Source organism: Crocuta crocuta, unplaced genomic scaffold (genome assembly GCF_008692635.1).
Source record: "Crocuta crocuta isolate KB4526 unplaced genomic scaffold, BGI_CrCroc_1.0 scaffold45, whole genome shotgun sequence".
In the NCBI taxonomy this organism is placed as follows: Eukaryota; Metazoa; Chordata; class Mammalia; order Carnivora; family Hyaenidae; genus Crocuta; species Crocuta crocuta.
The window spans coordinates 3,635,245-3,652,106 of record NW_027530544.1 but is presented as its reverse complement, the minus strand read 5'-3'; the positions used below and the strand labels follow the sequence as shown (position 1 = coordinate 3,652,106).

Genomic DNA, 16,862 nt, shown 5'->3' with positions numbered 1-16,862 from the left:
ATAGATATTCCTCAAGGTCAGTGCTTTAAACTTGTGCTTAAAAAAATGTTTCTTTATTTATTTTGAGAAAGGGAGAGAGAGAACAAACGTGCAAGCTCACAAAAGCAGGAAAGGGGCAGAGAGAGGAGTGAGAGAATCCCAAGCAGGCTCCACACTGCCAGTGCAGAGCTCCACACGCGGCTTCAACTCATGAACCGTGAACTCACAAACCATGAGATCATGACTTGAGCCAAAATCAAGAGTCAGATTGTTCAACCAACTGAGCCACCTAAGCCTGTGCTTTTAAACTGGTATTGCATAATATGAATGTACCATAATTCATGTACATTTGTCTTCTCGCATCCTTTAACTCTCTTCTGTAAGAGTAATTGTATTCCTTTTCTCATTCCTAAAATCTGTGTTTTCTTCATTTTTTCTTTTCTTCTTATTTTTAATGTTTATTTATTTCTGAGAGAGAGAGAGAGAGAGCATGAGCAGGGGAGGGGCAGAGAGAGAGGGAGGCACAGAATCTGAAGCAGGTTCCAGGCTCTGAACTGTCAGCAGAGAGCCCGATGTGGGGCTTGAACCCACAAACTGCAAGATCATGACCTGAGCCAAAGTCAGATACTTAACTGACTGAGCCATCCAGGCGCCCCCCATTTTTTCTTTTCTTAATCAGACTGCTAGGTGTGTATGTGTTTTATTTATCTCTTAAAGGATGAGCTGTTATTTTTATTTTAAATATTTTATTTTTAAGTAATCTCTACACCCAACATGCGGCTCAAACTCACAACCCCAAGATTAAGAGTTACACATTCCACTGACAGGGCCAGCCAAACTCCCCTTAAAGGATTAGCTCTTATTCTCTGTGTTCTTTCTCTTCTTAATTTTTTCTTTTATTAATTTCATATTTCCTTTTATTAAATACCTCTTCCTACCATTTTCTTATTTACATTGATCTTTTCATCATGTCCTACAGGAAGTATTTTATTTTTTCAGCCCTTTTTAACTAATAGAGATATTTAGGGTTATACTTTTGTTTGAATACAGGATTAGTGTGCCTCTCGAGTGTTAGGATACAATATTCTCCTTTTCATTACTTTCTAGATCACTTGAAGTTTCTTTACTTACTTATTTATCTTGCAGTCTTACACCATTATTTGACTATCAGCCATTAGTTCCCATCCACATTAACAATCTGTAGATTTTTCAAAGTAGTGACAGGTCATAGGTAACCAGGTCATGTGTAGAGCTTGTTTGGTGAGCCTTTATCCTCATTACATTTTCTGGAAAACTGCACAGGGGTATGGTACAGAACATTCCTTATTCCTTTGGCCCAGACAGCTTTGTTGAGCCTGGGGTCAATGTGCACATCTGGAGTTCCCAACTCCTTCATAGCAAATTTCTCGATCTCTTTGAGTGCCCAAGGGGCATGCTTCTTGAAACCCACTCCATGGATGTGCTCATGAATGTTGTTGGTGTATTCTCCGGCCACTACCTCGTTGATGGCAGAACGGCCCTTCTTCTTGCCAACCTTCTTTGCGGGAGCCATTCTGTCGGGCCCTGGCTGAAAAGGAAGAGCACGAGGTATTGTGGGAGAGGGCTAGATCATTTGAAATTTAAAAACCTCATCATTTTGCCAGCATGGCTCAAATTTATTTCCACTGTATGTTTTCCCCTTGCTGATTTGGAAGTTCTACTGTGCTTTCTGTTCTGAGAAGAGTTATAGCCCACCCTTAGAAAAGCCATAACTGCACTTTTCCTGGAGTTCCCAATAGAGCAGCATTGCTTACTATGTTCCTCTACCTATCAAATATGAAATCTCTATGACACTTTTACTTACTCACATTCCATAAATACCCTTGCCTCTCACCCTCAAGCTCTTAGATTTTGAGAGGACGGTTTAATTTGGGGCTGTTATTGGTTTCCTTCGTAGTAAGTCTTCTTGGTTTTAAGAATCCTTACTTACAAGTTACACTGCAAATTTCCAGTGACAATACCATCATCTATTTAGCATTAGCAAAGTATTTTATGAAATTCATGGCTAATTACTGTCTCCTCTTTTTCAGTAGCTAATAATACTATAGTAAAAAAGATAAGGCCAATAGCTAGTATCTCTATAACTCTATGCCAGACACTCTTCTAAGACCTCACATAAATTATCTCATTTAACCCTCACAGTAACTTTTTTTTTTTAGTCTATTTATTTTGAAACAGCGCAAGTAGGAGAGGGGCAGAGAGAGAGGGAGAGAGAGAGAAACCCAAGCAGGCTACACGCTGTCAATGTGGAGACCAATGTGGAGCTCCAGCTCACAAACGGTGAGATCACAACCTGAGCCAAAACCAAGAGCTGGATGCTCAACCAGCTGAGCCCCCTGGGTGCCCCCTCACAATACTGTTATTATTTGTGTTTCACAGGTGAGAAAATGAAGCACAGAGAGCTTAAAATACTTTCCCAAGTCACACAAACAGGCATGGGAGCCACAGCATTTGGCGCTGATCTGGTTTCACAGTCCATTCTCCTAACCACCATGTCCTTTGACATGGCCTCCACAGGCTTCTCCTTTATGTTTTGTTCCTGGCATCTTTGGGCTGAAAAGTTATTTTAGCTATGAACCAGAGAGAGGGGCTCTACTGGAGCCACTGGAGACAAAAGGTAGTCTTTACTGCATGGCCCACTTCATGGAAGCAAATTCTGTTTACCAGCTAGAAAAGGAAAATGGTGGGTCTGGAAGCTCCAGATGCAAATGGTTGCATTCCAGTTCTGGTGTCACCCTCTGCACGTGCAAGGCGTCAGACACCTGGGAAGGTGATGATCACCACTGCACTATTACCATTTGTTTTTTAAATGTTGATATATCTGGCCATGCAGAGTCCTGTTGACCTGGCCAGATATTAACAGGATAGCAGCGTCATTATGCCTGTCACACTCTTGGTATTTAGTCAAGAGTAAGTTTGAGTCATGAGGTGATGTGTCTCTCTTTCATCTCTGTCTCTCAAGGATGACTTTCTTTCTGCTACATTTATTGGGCTCCCCATCCCCTAGCCAAATATGGACAGAAATGCCTAGTGTAAGTTTGGGGAACAGTGACAATGATGCTCTGTCTAGTAGCAAAATGAGCTGATCTCAGGGAAGAATGGGGCCTCCTTCCTGAGCTCCTCTCCAGGACAGAAGTTATATTGCCCTTCTGGTCTTTACCTAAAAGAGCTGGAAATTAATGTTACCTGTTTCCCAGAACATTTTTCATGCAGTCAACATATCACAAAATATCAGTTGAATGCTTGTAACATAGTTAGCAAATGTAAGGGCTTTGAAGAGGTGTGATCAGCATAAACATTTTTGTTTTTTAGGATGTTTGCATTCTTGGTGGCTTGGGATAAGGGACAAACTTACATGCATGAACTAAGAATAGACTAGTGACCCAGATAATTAATTGCATTGCTTACTGGCAGTAAGCATAATATTTATTCAGAAAAGGGGATGAGGAAAGGCTTCATGGACAAGGAGGAACTTGACTGAGGCCTGAGCAGAATTAGTTTCCTGAGAGAACAATGGGAGCAGAGCACAGCAATGACCATGACCCACTGGCCTGGGGATGGGGAAGGATTGAACCTGATGGAGAGGAGGGGGCTGAGGAATTATGAAAAGTGAGGTGGGTGTTATTTTCGAATATTTCTTTGAAATTGAGTTATATATATTAATGTTTTATTATTTATTTTTGAGAGTGAGAGAGACAGAACATGAGCAGGGAAGGGGCAGAGAGAGAGGGAGACACAGACTCTAAAGCAGGCTCCAGGCTCTGAGCTGTTAGCACAGAGCCCTATGCAGGGCTCTAACTCACGAACCACGAGATCATGACCTGAGCTGAAGTCGGGTGCTTAACTGACTGAGCCACCCAGGTGCCCCTTAAATATTTTTAAAAAGATAAAATCATGACTTTCAGGCAAATATAAAATATACATGGGCCAAAGATTTTTATTTAACTCATTAATTAATGGAGGAGTCAGTAAGATGTTAAGAGCAGTTGAGAAGCTGCGTATTGATTACATAGTTCCTGGTGAAGCAATTTCATAAATAAATGTAAGGATAAGATTGCCAATACAAAATTGGTTAACGTCTTACAGGACAACAAACTGAATCTTTTGGGTTGTCTGTTCCACTGGACTGAAGTTATTTGTATCTCTGCTAGAAAAAAAAAATCTATAAATTGACAGTAACTTCACAAAATCTGGGCCATTTAACACATTGAATCAATACTAAACAAGGAGTGGAACTAAGTACATTCACCTGGCCAGGCCTTGGGTAGCCTTTGTTCCATGCGACATTGAAAGGATGTGCTGCCCACTTTTTTTTCTTATTCTAAGTGTCAGGATAAAAAAATTTTTTTTAATAATAGTGGCCTACAAAGAAGTGGGGAAAAATGGGGTGTGTGTCAGTGCCTTTCTAAGGCTCTGAGAGGGGACCCCCAGTGCTCTTGAGTAACTCAGACAGAGAAGTCGAGAGTGCTCTTTGGCCCAGAGTCCCAACTCCTTCCTGCCGTTGATGTTCTCACCTTAGTTACTACTGGCTGGTGTTTGTGCTCCCCTCTGGATGATGGTAGAGATGTAGATGAGAAGAGATGGGGCCCGAGGCAGGGGTCATGGCCAGGAAGGACTCACCAACCACCATGCTGGTTCCTAGGTGCTGAGCCCTGATGAGGGTGAGTGCAGCCCTCAGTGCTGGGCAGGCCTTACCTGTGGGTTCCGGATTCTCTGTTCTCCTGCCAACTCTTCCCACCTCACACGCCTGTCAGTGTGTTGCAGGGGCCATGTACATCACTGGCTTTGCTGAGTCCATCTCTGATTTGCTGAGCCTCAGGAGCATCTGGGCCGTGCGAGGAATTTCGGTTGTGGTGCTTCTGGCCTTGCTGGGGATTAACCTGGCAGGTGTCAAATGGATAATCCGCCTCCAGCTGCTGCTGCTGTTCCTGCTGGCCGTGTCCACACTGGACTTCGTGGTGGGCTCTTTCACACACCTGGACCCAGGTAAGCCTTTTGGAGTGAGTAGATGGCCTTCTAGGGGTCTGCATTGCTTTCTAGATGTTTGTAGGCGTGAGTTTCCAAGACTACCTCCCAAGAAGCTTTACGTACCACGAGGGTGCTGGTCCTGGAGCAGGTGGGTGGGTCTGTCTTGGCTGCAGAGGCCCCAAAGCCCTCCTCGCATAGGTATTTTACCTTTGCGTGTTTTTCACATTCCTTTTTATTTTCTTTCTGTTAAAAAAAAACAATAGGACTGTTTAAAACAAGGAATAAAGTAGAACTGGACTAGATAAAGATCAAATTCATTAACAGTGATTAAGAGTGTGGGCAGGAAATAGATCTGAAAGCAGATAAGAAGATAGATTTTAATTTTTTTTATCTCTTTTGTTTCACTTATTTAATTTAATTTTATTTTAGATACAGAGAGAGAGAGCAGGCACACATGTGTGCCGGGGAGGCAGGGGAGCAGGAGAGGGAGAGAGAAGGAGAGAGAGAATCTCAAGTAAGCTTCATGCCCAGCATGGACGCCGATGCAGGGCTCGAGCCCACAGCTGTAAGATCATGACCTGAGCCGAAGAAATCTAGAGTCGGATGCTTAACCAACTGACCCACCCAGGCGCCCCTCTTTTGTGTTAAAAGGACATGATGCTAACAATTATTAGCAATTGTCATTTGTGGGAGATGGGGACAGATATAGATAGATCGCCTATAGTTTTTTTTAATAGTAAATTTTCTTTCAAAATAAAAACATGAGTTCATTAACTAAGCTTAAAGAAGGAGAATAAACAGCAGGTGTACTCTGCCCCATTTGGAAATGGTGTCACATATTGGTAACGAATGGACCGCTGTTGAACCCTGGGTTTTCCTGGGCCAGGAGGATGCTTGGCAACTCTAATCCTCAATCCTGATGCTTTGAGTGGGATGCTGTTACCCACGGTGTCTGTAACGATATGGCTTTGTGATCTGGGTCGGTTTGGCATCAGAAATCTTTGTTCCTCTGCAGAGTACAGGGCTCTTTGTGGGTGCCTTAGAAAAAGGATAGCTGCCTGATATTTCACACTTCAGGGACCCTGGCTTTTTATGGCAACAGTGGCCAGGCATCTACATTGGAATCTGGACAGGGAAAGGGAAATGGGGCCATCCTCTGTGTTAGAAAAGAGAAGGAAAGAAAAGGACCTGTCGCAGAAGCACCTGGCATGGTGAAAACGCCTCCTTTGTGCCAGGGCTTGTGCTTGGCACTGCATGTGACTTATCTCATGGAATCCTTATCATAACCCATGAGGGAAGAACGGTTATGCCCATTTTACAGATGGGGAACTGAGGATTATATCACTCATGGTGATGCGTGGCAGAGCTGGGAGTGAAACTGGATCTATTCACATATGCAGCTGTGCTGTTTCCTAGGTAGGAAGTGATGTCTATCTTTACACCACCGGGTGCCTTTTGGTGGTGGTAGCTCTACTTTCCCCTACGAAGGCTGCCTTGACGTGTGTTCTAAACAATCTTGTCTTTCATAAAGATGTTGGTTGCAGAAGTTCAGAATTCAGCTGGTACACGCTACTCTGGCCTTATTTCTTTTTTATATGTTCAAATTCTTCTGTTGGAAAATAGTCACTCCCCTGAGCTCCCTGAGTGCCCCCTGCACTCTGACATCCTGATTCCTTCCCCAGAACCTCCAGACTGCCCATGACCCAGCCTCCAAAGGGTTAACTGCAGTGCGGGAGGGCTGCCCCAGGACCCACTCCAATGCTAAGAGCCAATGCAGTGTCCAAACCGATCACTTGGCGCCTGGGCCTTGCAGCTTACTAAACACTTGGAGCCTCTCCATTGCAGGGGAGGAATGATTTGTTTCCTGGCCTTGGACCAACTGCAGAGACAAGCCCACATCCGGAGGGAGACCTGCTGGCTGCTTGGCCAGAAAACCAACTGTTGGTGGGGGCGAGGGAGTCCACTCCAGTCTCCCATTCCTGGGTGCTCTCTCCCTCCATCGGCATGATTGCTGAAAGAGCATAATTAATTAAATTGCAGGGTGATGCTACTAGCCTCTTTGAAACCTCAGAGATGTGTTTTCCTTCTCCTCGATTAGAAGCTATCTTGGCTGTTCTTCTCTTACTCCAAGTATTTCTCCTTCTTTCTGGTCAGTACATTAGCAGGGTGTAGTGTGAAGTGAAATTTATTTTCAATCATTTCCATGGCAACTGGCCCCTTTCAAATCTGTTTTTGGTATCACTGATGTTTTATATGGGCTACTTTCTTTGCAGTTAAAAATCCAAACTAAAGCTAGATCATAAACCTTCAGAATGGATTTAGCAGAATGATTTCAGCCCTTTGGAAAAACGACATGCACACAGACATTTGAAAAAAGGCTGGAAAAAGGACTGGAAGGAACCATACCTAAGTGCCAGCAGTGACTGTCTTTCTGCTGAGGTTTATGGGCGGCTACATTATTTTATTTCTCTTTTTCCATCGATTGGTTAGTGCTACTTAAAAAATTAATAGACTGTATTTTAAAAAAGATTATTTATTTATTTTGAGAGGTGGGGGGCAGAGAGAGAAAGGGAGAGAGAGAATCCCAAGCAGGTTCCACACTGTTAGCACAGAGCCCATCACGGGGCTCGATCTCATGAACTGTGAGATCATAACCTGAGTCAAAACCAAGAGTTGGCTAGGTAGTTAACTAACTGAGTCACCCAGGTGCCCCTAATAGACTGAATCTTTTAGAGCAGTTTTAGGTTTATGGAAAATTGAGCAGATGGTCCAGAGGTCCCCATATCTTTTCCCTCTCCTTTCCCCACCAATTCTCCCTCTTATCAATATCTCGCATTGCTGCGGCATGCTCATTACAAATGATGAGCCGATGTCTATACCTTATTAGTACCTGAAGTCCATGGTTTAGAGTAGGATTCACCCTTCGTGTTGTGCAGTTCTGTGAGCTCTTATAATAATAATGTGTATCCACCATTACAGTGTCCTACAGAATGGTTTTAATGTGTCAGAAATTCCTGTGTCCACTTGTTCGTACCTCCTTCCTCCCACCCTTGAATTCTCGACAACCACTGATCGTATTCTCTCCCTCTCTTGTTTTGCCTTTCCTAGAGCTGGAATCATGCAGTATCTAGCATTATGAGACTTGCTTCTTCCACTAAGCAAAAATGCATTCAAGGTCTGTGCCTTTTTGTGACGCACTAGTTCATTTCTTTTTGTCACTGAATAGTATTTCATTGTGTAGATGCAACTCGGTTTTTTTTTAATCCATTCACCTAATTAAAGGACATTTCGGTGGCTTCCAGCTTTTGGTAATTATGAATAAAATGTAAACATTTGTGTGCTAGTTTTGTGAAGATACAACTTTTTGCCCCATTTGAATAAATACCTAGGCGCATGATTGCTGAGGCATACAGTAAGACTGTGTTTACCTCTAAGAAACTGCCAAACTGCCTTCCAAGATGGCGGTGCCGTTTGTATTCCCACCAGCAGCTAGCGGAGTTGCTGTTGCTCCACATCGTCACCAGTGTTTGGTGGTGTCCGTTTTTTGGATGTTAAACACTCTGATAAGTATCTCTCTAATAGTTGTATCAAGCATGCGATTCATTAATCACATGGGATATTAAGTATCTTCTCATCTGTTTATTTGATATCTGTGTATCATCTTTGGTGAGGTGTCCGTTCAGATCTTTTGACCATTTTTTAATCTGGTTGTTTTCTTATTGCTGAACCTAAAGAATTCTGGATATATTTTATACACAAACCCTTTATCACATATAGGTATTGTAAATATTTTCTCCCAGTCCGTGGCTGGTCTTTTTATTTATTTATTTATTTATTTATTTATTTATTTATTTATNGGCTCATGTCATGATCTTGGAGTTTATGAGTTTGAGCCTCGCATTGTGCTCTCAGCACAGAGCCTGCTTCAGATTCTGTGTCTCCCTCTCTCTCTGCCCCTCCCCGGCTCACGCTGTCTCTCTCTCTCTCAGAAATAAATTTTTTAAAAATTTACATTTAATACTTTATTTTTTTAAAGTTTTTATTAATAGATATATATAATTCTATATTGATAGTCTTTTACCATTTAATACTTTATTTTTTTTTTACATTTTTATTAATTTATTTTGAGAGAGAGAGTAGGGGAGGGGCAGAGACAGAGGAACAGAGAGAATCCCAAGCAGGCTCAGCGCTGTCAGCTCGGAACCTCATGTGGGGCTCGAACTCACAAACTGTGAGATCATGACCTGAGCCAAAATCAAGAGTTGGACGCTTAACCGACTCAGCCACCCAGGTGCCCTATCTTTTTATTCTTTTAACAATGTCTTTTTCAGAGCAGAAGATTTTAATGGTAATGAAGTCTAACATCAATATCGTTCTTTCATGGACCATGCTTAAAAAAGCTCATTATTAAATGAAAGGTCATGTAGATTGTCTATCTTCTCTTCTAGACATTTTAGAGTTTTGTGTTTTACATTTAAGTCTGTAATCCCTTTTGAGTCAGTTTTGTGGAAGGTGGAAGGTCAATGTCCAGATTTGTCTTTGCATGTGCGTGCCCTGGTGTTGCACCATTTTTTAAAAGACCACACTGCCTTTGCTCCTTTGTCAGAGATCCGTTGACTATCTCTGCATGTCTATTTCTGGGCTCCCTGCTCTGTTCTAGTGCTCTTAGCTTCTTCTCCGATACCATCCTGGCTTGGTTATTGCTGCTTTCTAGGGAGGGCTGGGGTTGGCTGGTGTCAGACCTGCAACTTTGTCCTTTTTCATTCGTGCTATGTTTAAAATCAGGGAAGGACCATTTGAAAAACTACACTTAAGCCTAACTTTATTTCTATCTGTTTCGAACTCCTGGACCATTTAAATATAAAAGACTAAAAAAATCTAAACAGTGCTGGAATGTATAAAGTAAGAACGTGGAAAGTAAGACAACATTTCATTTTCACACCTCTGCCCTCCTCAGGGAGCTTGGTACAGGCATTGCTTATATATTGCTGTCAAACACATCACCCCAAAAGTTAGTGGCACAAGACAACAATAAACATTTATTATTTCTTGCCTTTTCTGTGGGCCAGGAATTTAGCTATGGCATCGCTGGTGGTTCTGGCTCAAGGTTTCTCACGAGGCTCAGCCAGACGTCAGCAGGGGCGGCAACTGCCTAAAGGCTTGACCGGGGCTGGAGGAGCTGACTGGCAAGTTGGGGCTGGTTGTTGGAGGGAGGCCTCCCTCCCCCTCCATGTTGTCCTTTCCTGAAAGCTGCTTACGTGTCCCCAAGTCATGGGGTGGCCGGCCTCCCTGAGAGCAAACAATCAGAGGGAGCAAGAAAGAGAGCACACGCTCTGTCCTTCACATGATCTGGCTTCCGAAGTCACAGAGCCCTACTTCTGCCACAGTCTCTTTGTAAGAAGGGAGTCACTTTGTCCGGTCCCCTTCAAAGGGAGGGGAATTAGTTTCTACAATTTTGAATGGAGAAGTGTCAAAGAATTTGAAGACACACTTTAAACCACACAGTTAATTTTAAAATCAGAAAAAAATTTTTACGTACACTTAAAGGGGAAATCACATTTCCCCTTTATTTCAGAGACAAAATAAATGTTTTATAAGAATTTAAAAAATACTGAAATATAAAATAAAAGGTGGAAGTTCCCTCCCTTACTCTATTCTCCTGCTCCTGCTCCCCAGAGGGAGATTGCTAAATGTCTTTCCAGTCTGTTTTCAAATGCATGTGCATGGACATAAACACATCCAACATAGTTCTTTGTATAACGTGCTTAAATTCTGTTCTGCTATTCTTCCTCTCGCACTCAATAACATATCATGGACATCATCACTGTAATGTCAGTACATTTAAGATTCCCTTATTCATTTTTGACATTTAAATAATATTCCATATAGCAAAACTAAAATATTTTATATTTAAACATTTGTTTATTGATGGATATTTAGTTTTTTTCTAGTTTGTTGCTATTAGAAGTATTGCTAACATGAATATCCTTGAGCAAAATTTAAAGCTTATTTCTTTTTTTAAAATTTTTAATGTTTATTTATTTTTGAGAGAGAGAGAGAGACAGAGTGCTAGTGGGCAAGAGGCAAAGAGAGAGGGAGACACAGAATCTGAAGCAGGCTTCAGGCTCTGAGCTGTCAGCATAGAGCTCAATGCGGAGCTTGAACTCACAAACTGTGAGATCATGACCTGAGCCAAAGTCGGACGCTTAACTGATTGAGCCACCCAGGTGCCCCTAAAGCTTATTTTTATAGGATCAAGGGTTGTAAATAGAACCGATAGGACAAAGGTCAACATATTTTAAATTTTGATAGGTTCTGGGGCACCTGGGTGGCTCAGTTGGTTCAACATCTGACTTCGGCTCAGGTCATGATCTTGCAGTCTGTGAGTGCAAGCCCTGCATAGGGTTCTGTGCTGATAGCTCAGAGCCTGGAGCCTGCTTTTGATTCTTTGTCTCCCTCCCTCTTGGCCCCTCCTCCACTTGCATTCTATCTTTCTCGCTCTCTAAAATAAATAAATATTAAACATTAAAAAAATTTTTATTAGGTCCTGCCAAACTACCTTCTCATAAAGTTGTTCATTTTGAAATCCCACTGACAGTATGTAAGAGTTATTGATTCCCCATACCCTGAACTATATTGGATATGTTCAATCTTTTAAATCTCTGCCAAGAAATGATGGGCAAAAATTGTACTTCTTTTAAAAAAATTAGTTTTTCTGAAATCATTAATGGGAATTATTTTCTTTATATTTTTATTGCCACTTATATTTAGTTTTCTTTGAATTATTTATAATCTTTCCCTATTCCTTTGTGCTATCTTCCTTTTCAGTGATGTGTAGCTTTTACCTTCACAATTAATTCAAAACAAAGCAAATAACTTGTTTAGCTTTTATCAGTGCTAGACAGTGTTTGTTGTATATGTTGAAAAGTTTTTTCTAATATGTCATTTGTTCTTTTAAAATTAATTTTTATGTGTGATTAAAGTAATGCATATACATAAAGATATCATTTTTGAGCTAAATTGCATACTCTGATTGCTTTCTTGTTTGTATATCTTCTGCTCTCTCCTGAAACTAAGCTTACTCTGTGCGTCAGTTTCCTGGGGCTGTTAACATATCACCGCAAACTGGGTAGCTTAAAACAACAGAGGGAACGCCTGGGCGGCCCAGTCAGTTGAGCAGCTGACTTTGGCTCAGGTCATGATCTCACGGCTCAAAAGGCTCATAAGTTCGAGACCCACATGGGGCTCTGTGCTGATGGCTCAGAGCCTAAAGCCTGTTTCAGATTCTGTCTCCCTCTCTCTCTGCCCCTCCCCTGCTCATGTTCTGTCTCTCTCAAAAATTAAAAAAATTGAAAACAAATAAACAGATATATCAGCTCATGGCTCTGGAAGCCAGAGGTGAGAGAGGGAGGTACTGGAGGGCTGTACTCCCTCCCAAGGCTCTAGAGGAGAACCCTTCCTGGTGTCTTCCAGCGTCTGGTGGCTCCAGGTGTTGCTTGGCTGGTAGCCACACCGCTCCCACCTCAACCTCTCCTCCTCTTGCCTCTCCTCTGTGAGCACCTCAGGAGGACAGCCTTGTCACTGGAAAAAGGTCCAATTTGGATAATCCGGGATGATCCCATCTGTAGATCCTTAACTTAATTACATCTGCAAAGACCTATTTTCCAAATAAGGCCCCATTCACAGGTTTCTAGGGTCAGTATGTGGGCCTTTCTTGTTGGGGCCCACTATCCAATCCACATGCTCTATTTTTTTCATTTGCTTTATCTTCTAGTTTTTTTTTTAAATCATTATTATAAAAATATCCATAGAGCCTTTATTTTTATTTTATTTTTATTGTTTTAATGTTTGTTTATTTTTGAGAGAGAGAGGGAGACAGGGCACAAGCAGGGCAGGGGCAGAGAGAGACACACACACACACACATGCACGCACACATACACACAGAATCTGAAGCAGGCTCCAGGCCCTGAGCTGTCAGCACAGAGCCCGATGCAGGGCTGGAACTCACAAACTATGAGATCATGACCCGAGCTGGAATCATCCAACACTCAAGTCACCCAGGTGCCCCCATTCATTTTATGTATGTATGTATGTATGTATGTATGTATTTTTAAAGTTTATTTGTTTTGAGAGAGAGCATGTACACACATGCACCCATGCGCACAAGACTGGGGAAGGGAGAGGGGCAGAGAGAGAAGGAGAGAGAGAATCCCAAGCAGACTCCTTACTGTCAGCACAGAACCCATCTCAGGACTTGAACTCATGAACCATGAGATCATGACCTAAGCCAAAACCAAGACTTGAGATGCTCAGCCGACTGAGCCACCCAAGTGCCCCCATTCATTTTTAATAAGGAGGCACTGGTCAGTCATTGGAAGGTCTATGTAGAGGAGGTGGTGGTTGTGGCTGGAGGCTTCACTATGGGGTGATGGGTGATGGTTAACACTTTGTTAACAGCACACTAGGCTGTTTCACCCAAGTCTCCCAAATGTCAGTTTCTGTAGGTCTTTCTTCTGGTACAGTTAGTGTCTTCCAGAGAACCTTCCAGTCTCCTTCCTCGGACATGCCTGGTTGCCACAGTGCTGGGAACAGGGCAGAGGTGGGGGTAAGGGACTGGGGGACTCACGGTCAGGCTGCAGACTTCCATTTAGTCTAGTGTCTTTCACCTGGTACATTCTTCCCTGCACTCGAGCCCCTATGTCATACCTCATCCTCCATCTCAAGCCCCTATGTCATGTCTCTCATTTCACCTCCACGCTGCCCATAGAAATGGATCTTACTCATCGCCCCCATTTTCTCATTTCTTGACTCCTTGGCCTGCAAGCAGTCAGCACAGGCCCCTCTTCCTCTCCCAGTCTCCCATCCTGTCTCTTCCAAAACAGCCTCATTGCACAAGGCTCTGTGGAGACACAGCTACAGTACTGTAAAAAGCTAAATAGCACGGCAACTTAATTTAAACAAGGCCCTCTCAACATTTGTTTGGCTTAAAGCTCCTAAAATGCCATTTTGTTGGATTATATTTTCATTTATGTAAGATGTGTGTCATGCCAAAATGATTTTATTGCCACCAAAGTCAGGCAAATATAGATAAAATACATTTTAGAAAATAAAGTGACATGTGGCACATTTTAATTCTATGTTCTGCATTTAAAAATGAAATTATGCTTCTCCAAGCTTAACTTTTTGGTTATCTAGGAAGATGGCTGCTTTGCATGGGTCTGTAGTCGCCTTGGGTCCCCCACCTCACACGCTCTGCTCTGCCCAGGCACTCTGCCGTCCGTGGGAGGGGACTGTTGCTCAGTGCACAGCTTGGGCAGGCACAGGTTCTGCTCATGCTGAGTCTCGCAGGTGGGACCCAGATCTGCCTGTGCCCAGCTATAAGGCCAGCTTGCTATTAGAAGCTATTGAAAGATCAAGGGTTAAGCGTGCCTGACTCTGCCATCTGCTGAAATCGCTGTACCTGAAGTCCCACTAATCTCTTGGTCTTTAAATCCAGAACCTTTGCTCATTTCTCCTTTTTTTTTTTTTTTAAATTTTTAATGTTTTTATTTCTTTTTGAGAGAGAGTCCACGAGTGGGAGAGGACAGAGAGAGAGAGAGGGAGACACAGAATCGGAAGGAGGCTCCGGGCTCTGAGCTGTCAGCACAGAGCCTGATGCAGGGCTCGAACTCATGAGCTGTGAGATCATGACCTGAGCCGAAGTTGGCCACTCAACTGACTGAGCCACTCAGGCGCCCTGCTCATTTCTTATTCTTGACCCCCTTTGCACCGCTGGCCACTATCTCCATCCATTCAGGCTGCTATAACAAAAAGTATCCTCAACCACGTGGCTTATAAACAATGGACGTTTATTTCTCACAGTTCTGGAGGCTGGAAATCCAGGGTCAAGGCACTGGCAGATTTAGTGTTTGGCAAGGACCTGCTTCCTGGTTTGCAGAAGCCTGTCCTCTCCCTGTGTCCTCATGTGAGCAGAGGGCAAGGACACTTTCTGAGGCTTCCTTTATAAGGGGACTAATCCCATTCGAGAAGGCTCCGCCCTCGTGACCTAATCACATCCCAAAGGCCCACCTCCACATACCATAGCACTGGGGATGAGGCTTCCACATATGAATTTAGAGCAGAGGGGACACACACCTTCAGTCTACGGCAACCACCTGTGCTGACTTGAATCAGTCTCTTCCCATTTCTTCTCTGACACAGGGCTGCCTTAGCTCTTTTCTAAGTCGTCTTGTCCTGGACGCAGGCAGGGGACCATGGGTCAGTAGTCCGTGCTGATTTTCTCTGTGCTCTTTTCTTCAGAGAGATCCTTCCAGCACCGCTACCACTGTCATCTGCTTCTTCAACTTTCTTGGATGAAGCTCCCATGTCACCAACTGCCGTTCCATTTCTCCCTGGATGTCTGAGCATCACCACCTTGAATTAAAGACAAGCAAAACTGAAGTCTTGCATTTCTTCCTCTTCCTTTTATTTACCTTCTCCTCCTCAAACCTCTCCCACCAAAACCCCCCAAAAACTCAATAAGCAAATAATTAGCTTACCTCCCAAATGTCTACACCGTTTCCCCAAGCCTGGAGAGCTGGAGTGAACTTTTATTTCTCCGTGTAGCTTAAACCTTCCTATCTATCCTTTTCAACCCAACAGATCTCCCCTTAGAGAGATCTGTTTTAGCAGAAACCATTTCTTATGTGGGGCACTTAGATGATTTCAGATGATTCAGATGACAGATCTGAATCTGTCCTTTCAGGAGCTTCCTTTTGGTTGACTCTACCCTTCTCCTATGGGCAACCAACCCTCCTATACACTGAAGCCAGATTACTTTTCCTAAAACAGTGCTTTGCTTTGCTTGGGTTACTCTCCAGCTTAAACATCTCCAGCAGCCTTCTATTGCCTATAGGACAGAGTCCAAACCTAGTGGGTTTGTATTAACTAAGTCTCACAGGTTAGCCCGAAATTACTTGTTTGGTTGTGTCTCCAACTCTGCACTATCCTGCACCCTCTTCTTCCCAGAAATGTCTCCACTCACTGGGTCATAAACGCATATGAATACAGCCCTGTTCCTACTTCTGGGATTCTCTCTTCCACACTCTGTTTGACGTAGGTGCTCTCTCTTCGATGAAATATTAGGAATTGTACATGAAGAATATGGTCTGAAATCTGGGAGCCTCTAGTGGTCTTGAGCAACGTTACCTGTTCTGAGCCTTGGTTTTCTCATCGGTAAAAGTGAGGATAAAAGTGTTCACAATGCCAGATTGCATTTCTGATTGTCTGGTGGGGCCACCAGGCCCGTGGGGGCTGGTTGGGCCGGGCAGCCCCAGCGGTGTGTCAGGCCCCCAGGGATGTTAACGAGGGCATTGGAGACTCTGGTTCCTCATCTAAAGTTTAAAAAACGTTCTGATGAAATATTTCAACTATACAGGAAATAATAGCAGATTCTCATCTACCCATCCCCCCAAATTTAATGGATGATATTTTGCCAGTTTTGTTTTAGAACTCTCTTAACAATAAAAATGTGTGAAGCATTACAGGTACAATTTAAGTAGTACTTTGCTCCATTCTCTTTTCTCCCCCAGGCGACCACTATCCTGAGTCTGATATTTGTCCCTCCCGTGTATTTTTATTTTTCTAACATATGTAATACCACAGCTGATCTCTATTAATGTTTAGTGTTTGAAAGTTTTGCACACATTTTATCATACTGCGTGGACCCATTCACCTGATAAATATTTATTTTATTTTATTTTTTAAAAATATTTTATTTATTTCTAGGAGAGAGAGAGAGAGAGAGAGAGAGACAGCATGAGTAGGGGAGGGTCAGAGAGAGAGGGAGTCACAGACTGAAACAGGCTCCAGGCTCTGAGCCGGCAGTCTGCACAGA

General features: G+C 43.0%; 1 protein-coding gene and 1 pseudogene across 1 annotated transcript in view; one reads left to right on the top strand and one right to left on the bottom strand.

Annotated features, from left to right (window-relative positions):
- The window catches only part of SLC12A8 (solute carrier family 12 member 8), a 137,380-nt gene that overhangs the window by 33,471 nt on the left and 87,047 nt on the right, over positions 1-16,862 (top strand). The window contains exon 5 of the mRNA XM_077767745.1: positions 4,773-5,004. Coding sequence (XP_077623871.1) covers positions 4,773-5,004 — 232 coding nt within the window. The remainder of the gene's footprint in view (positions 1-4,772; positions 5,005-16,862) is intronic.
- LOC144234406 (large ribosomal subunit protein eL31 pseudogene) lies at positions 1,220-1,531 on the bottom strand (annotated as a pseudogene).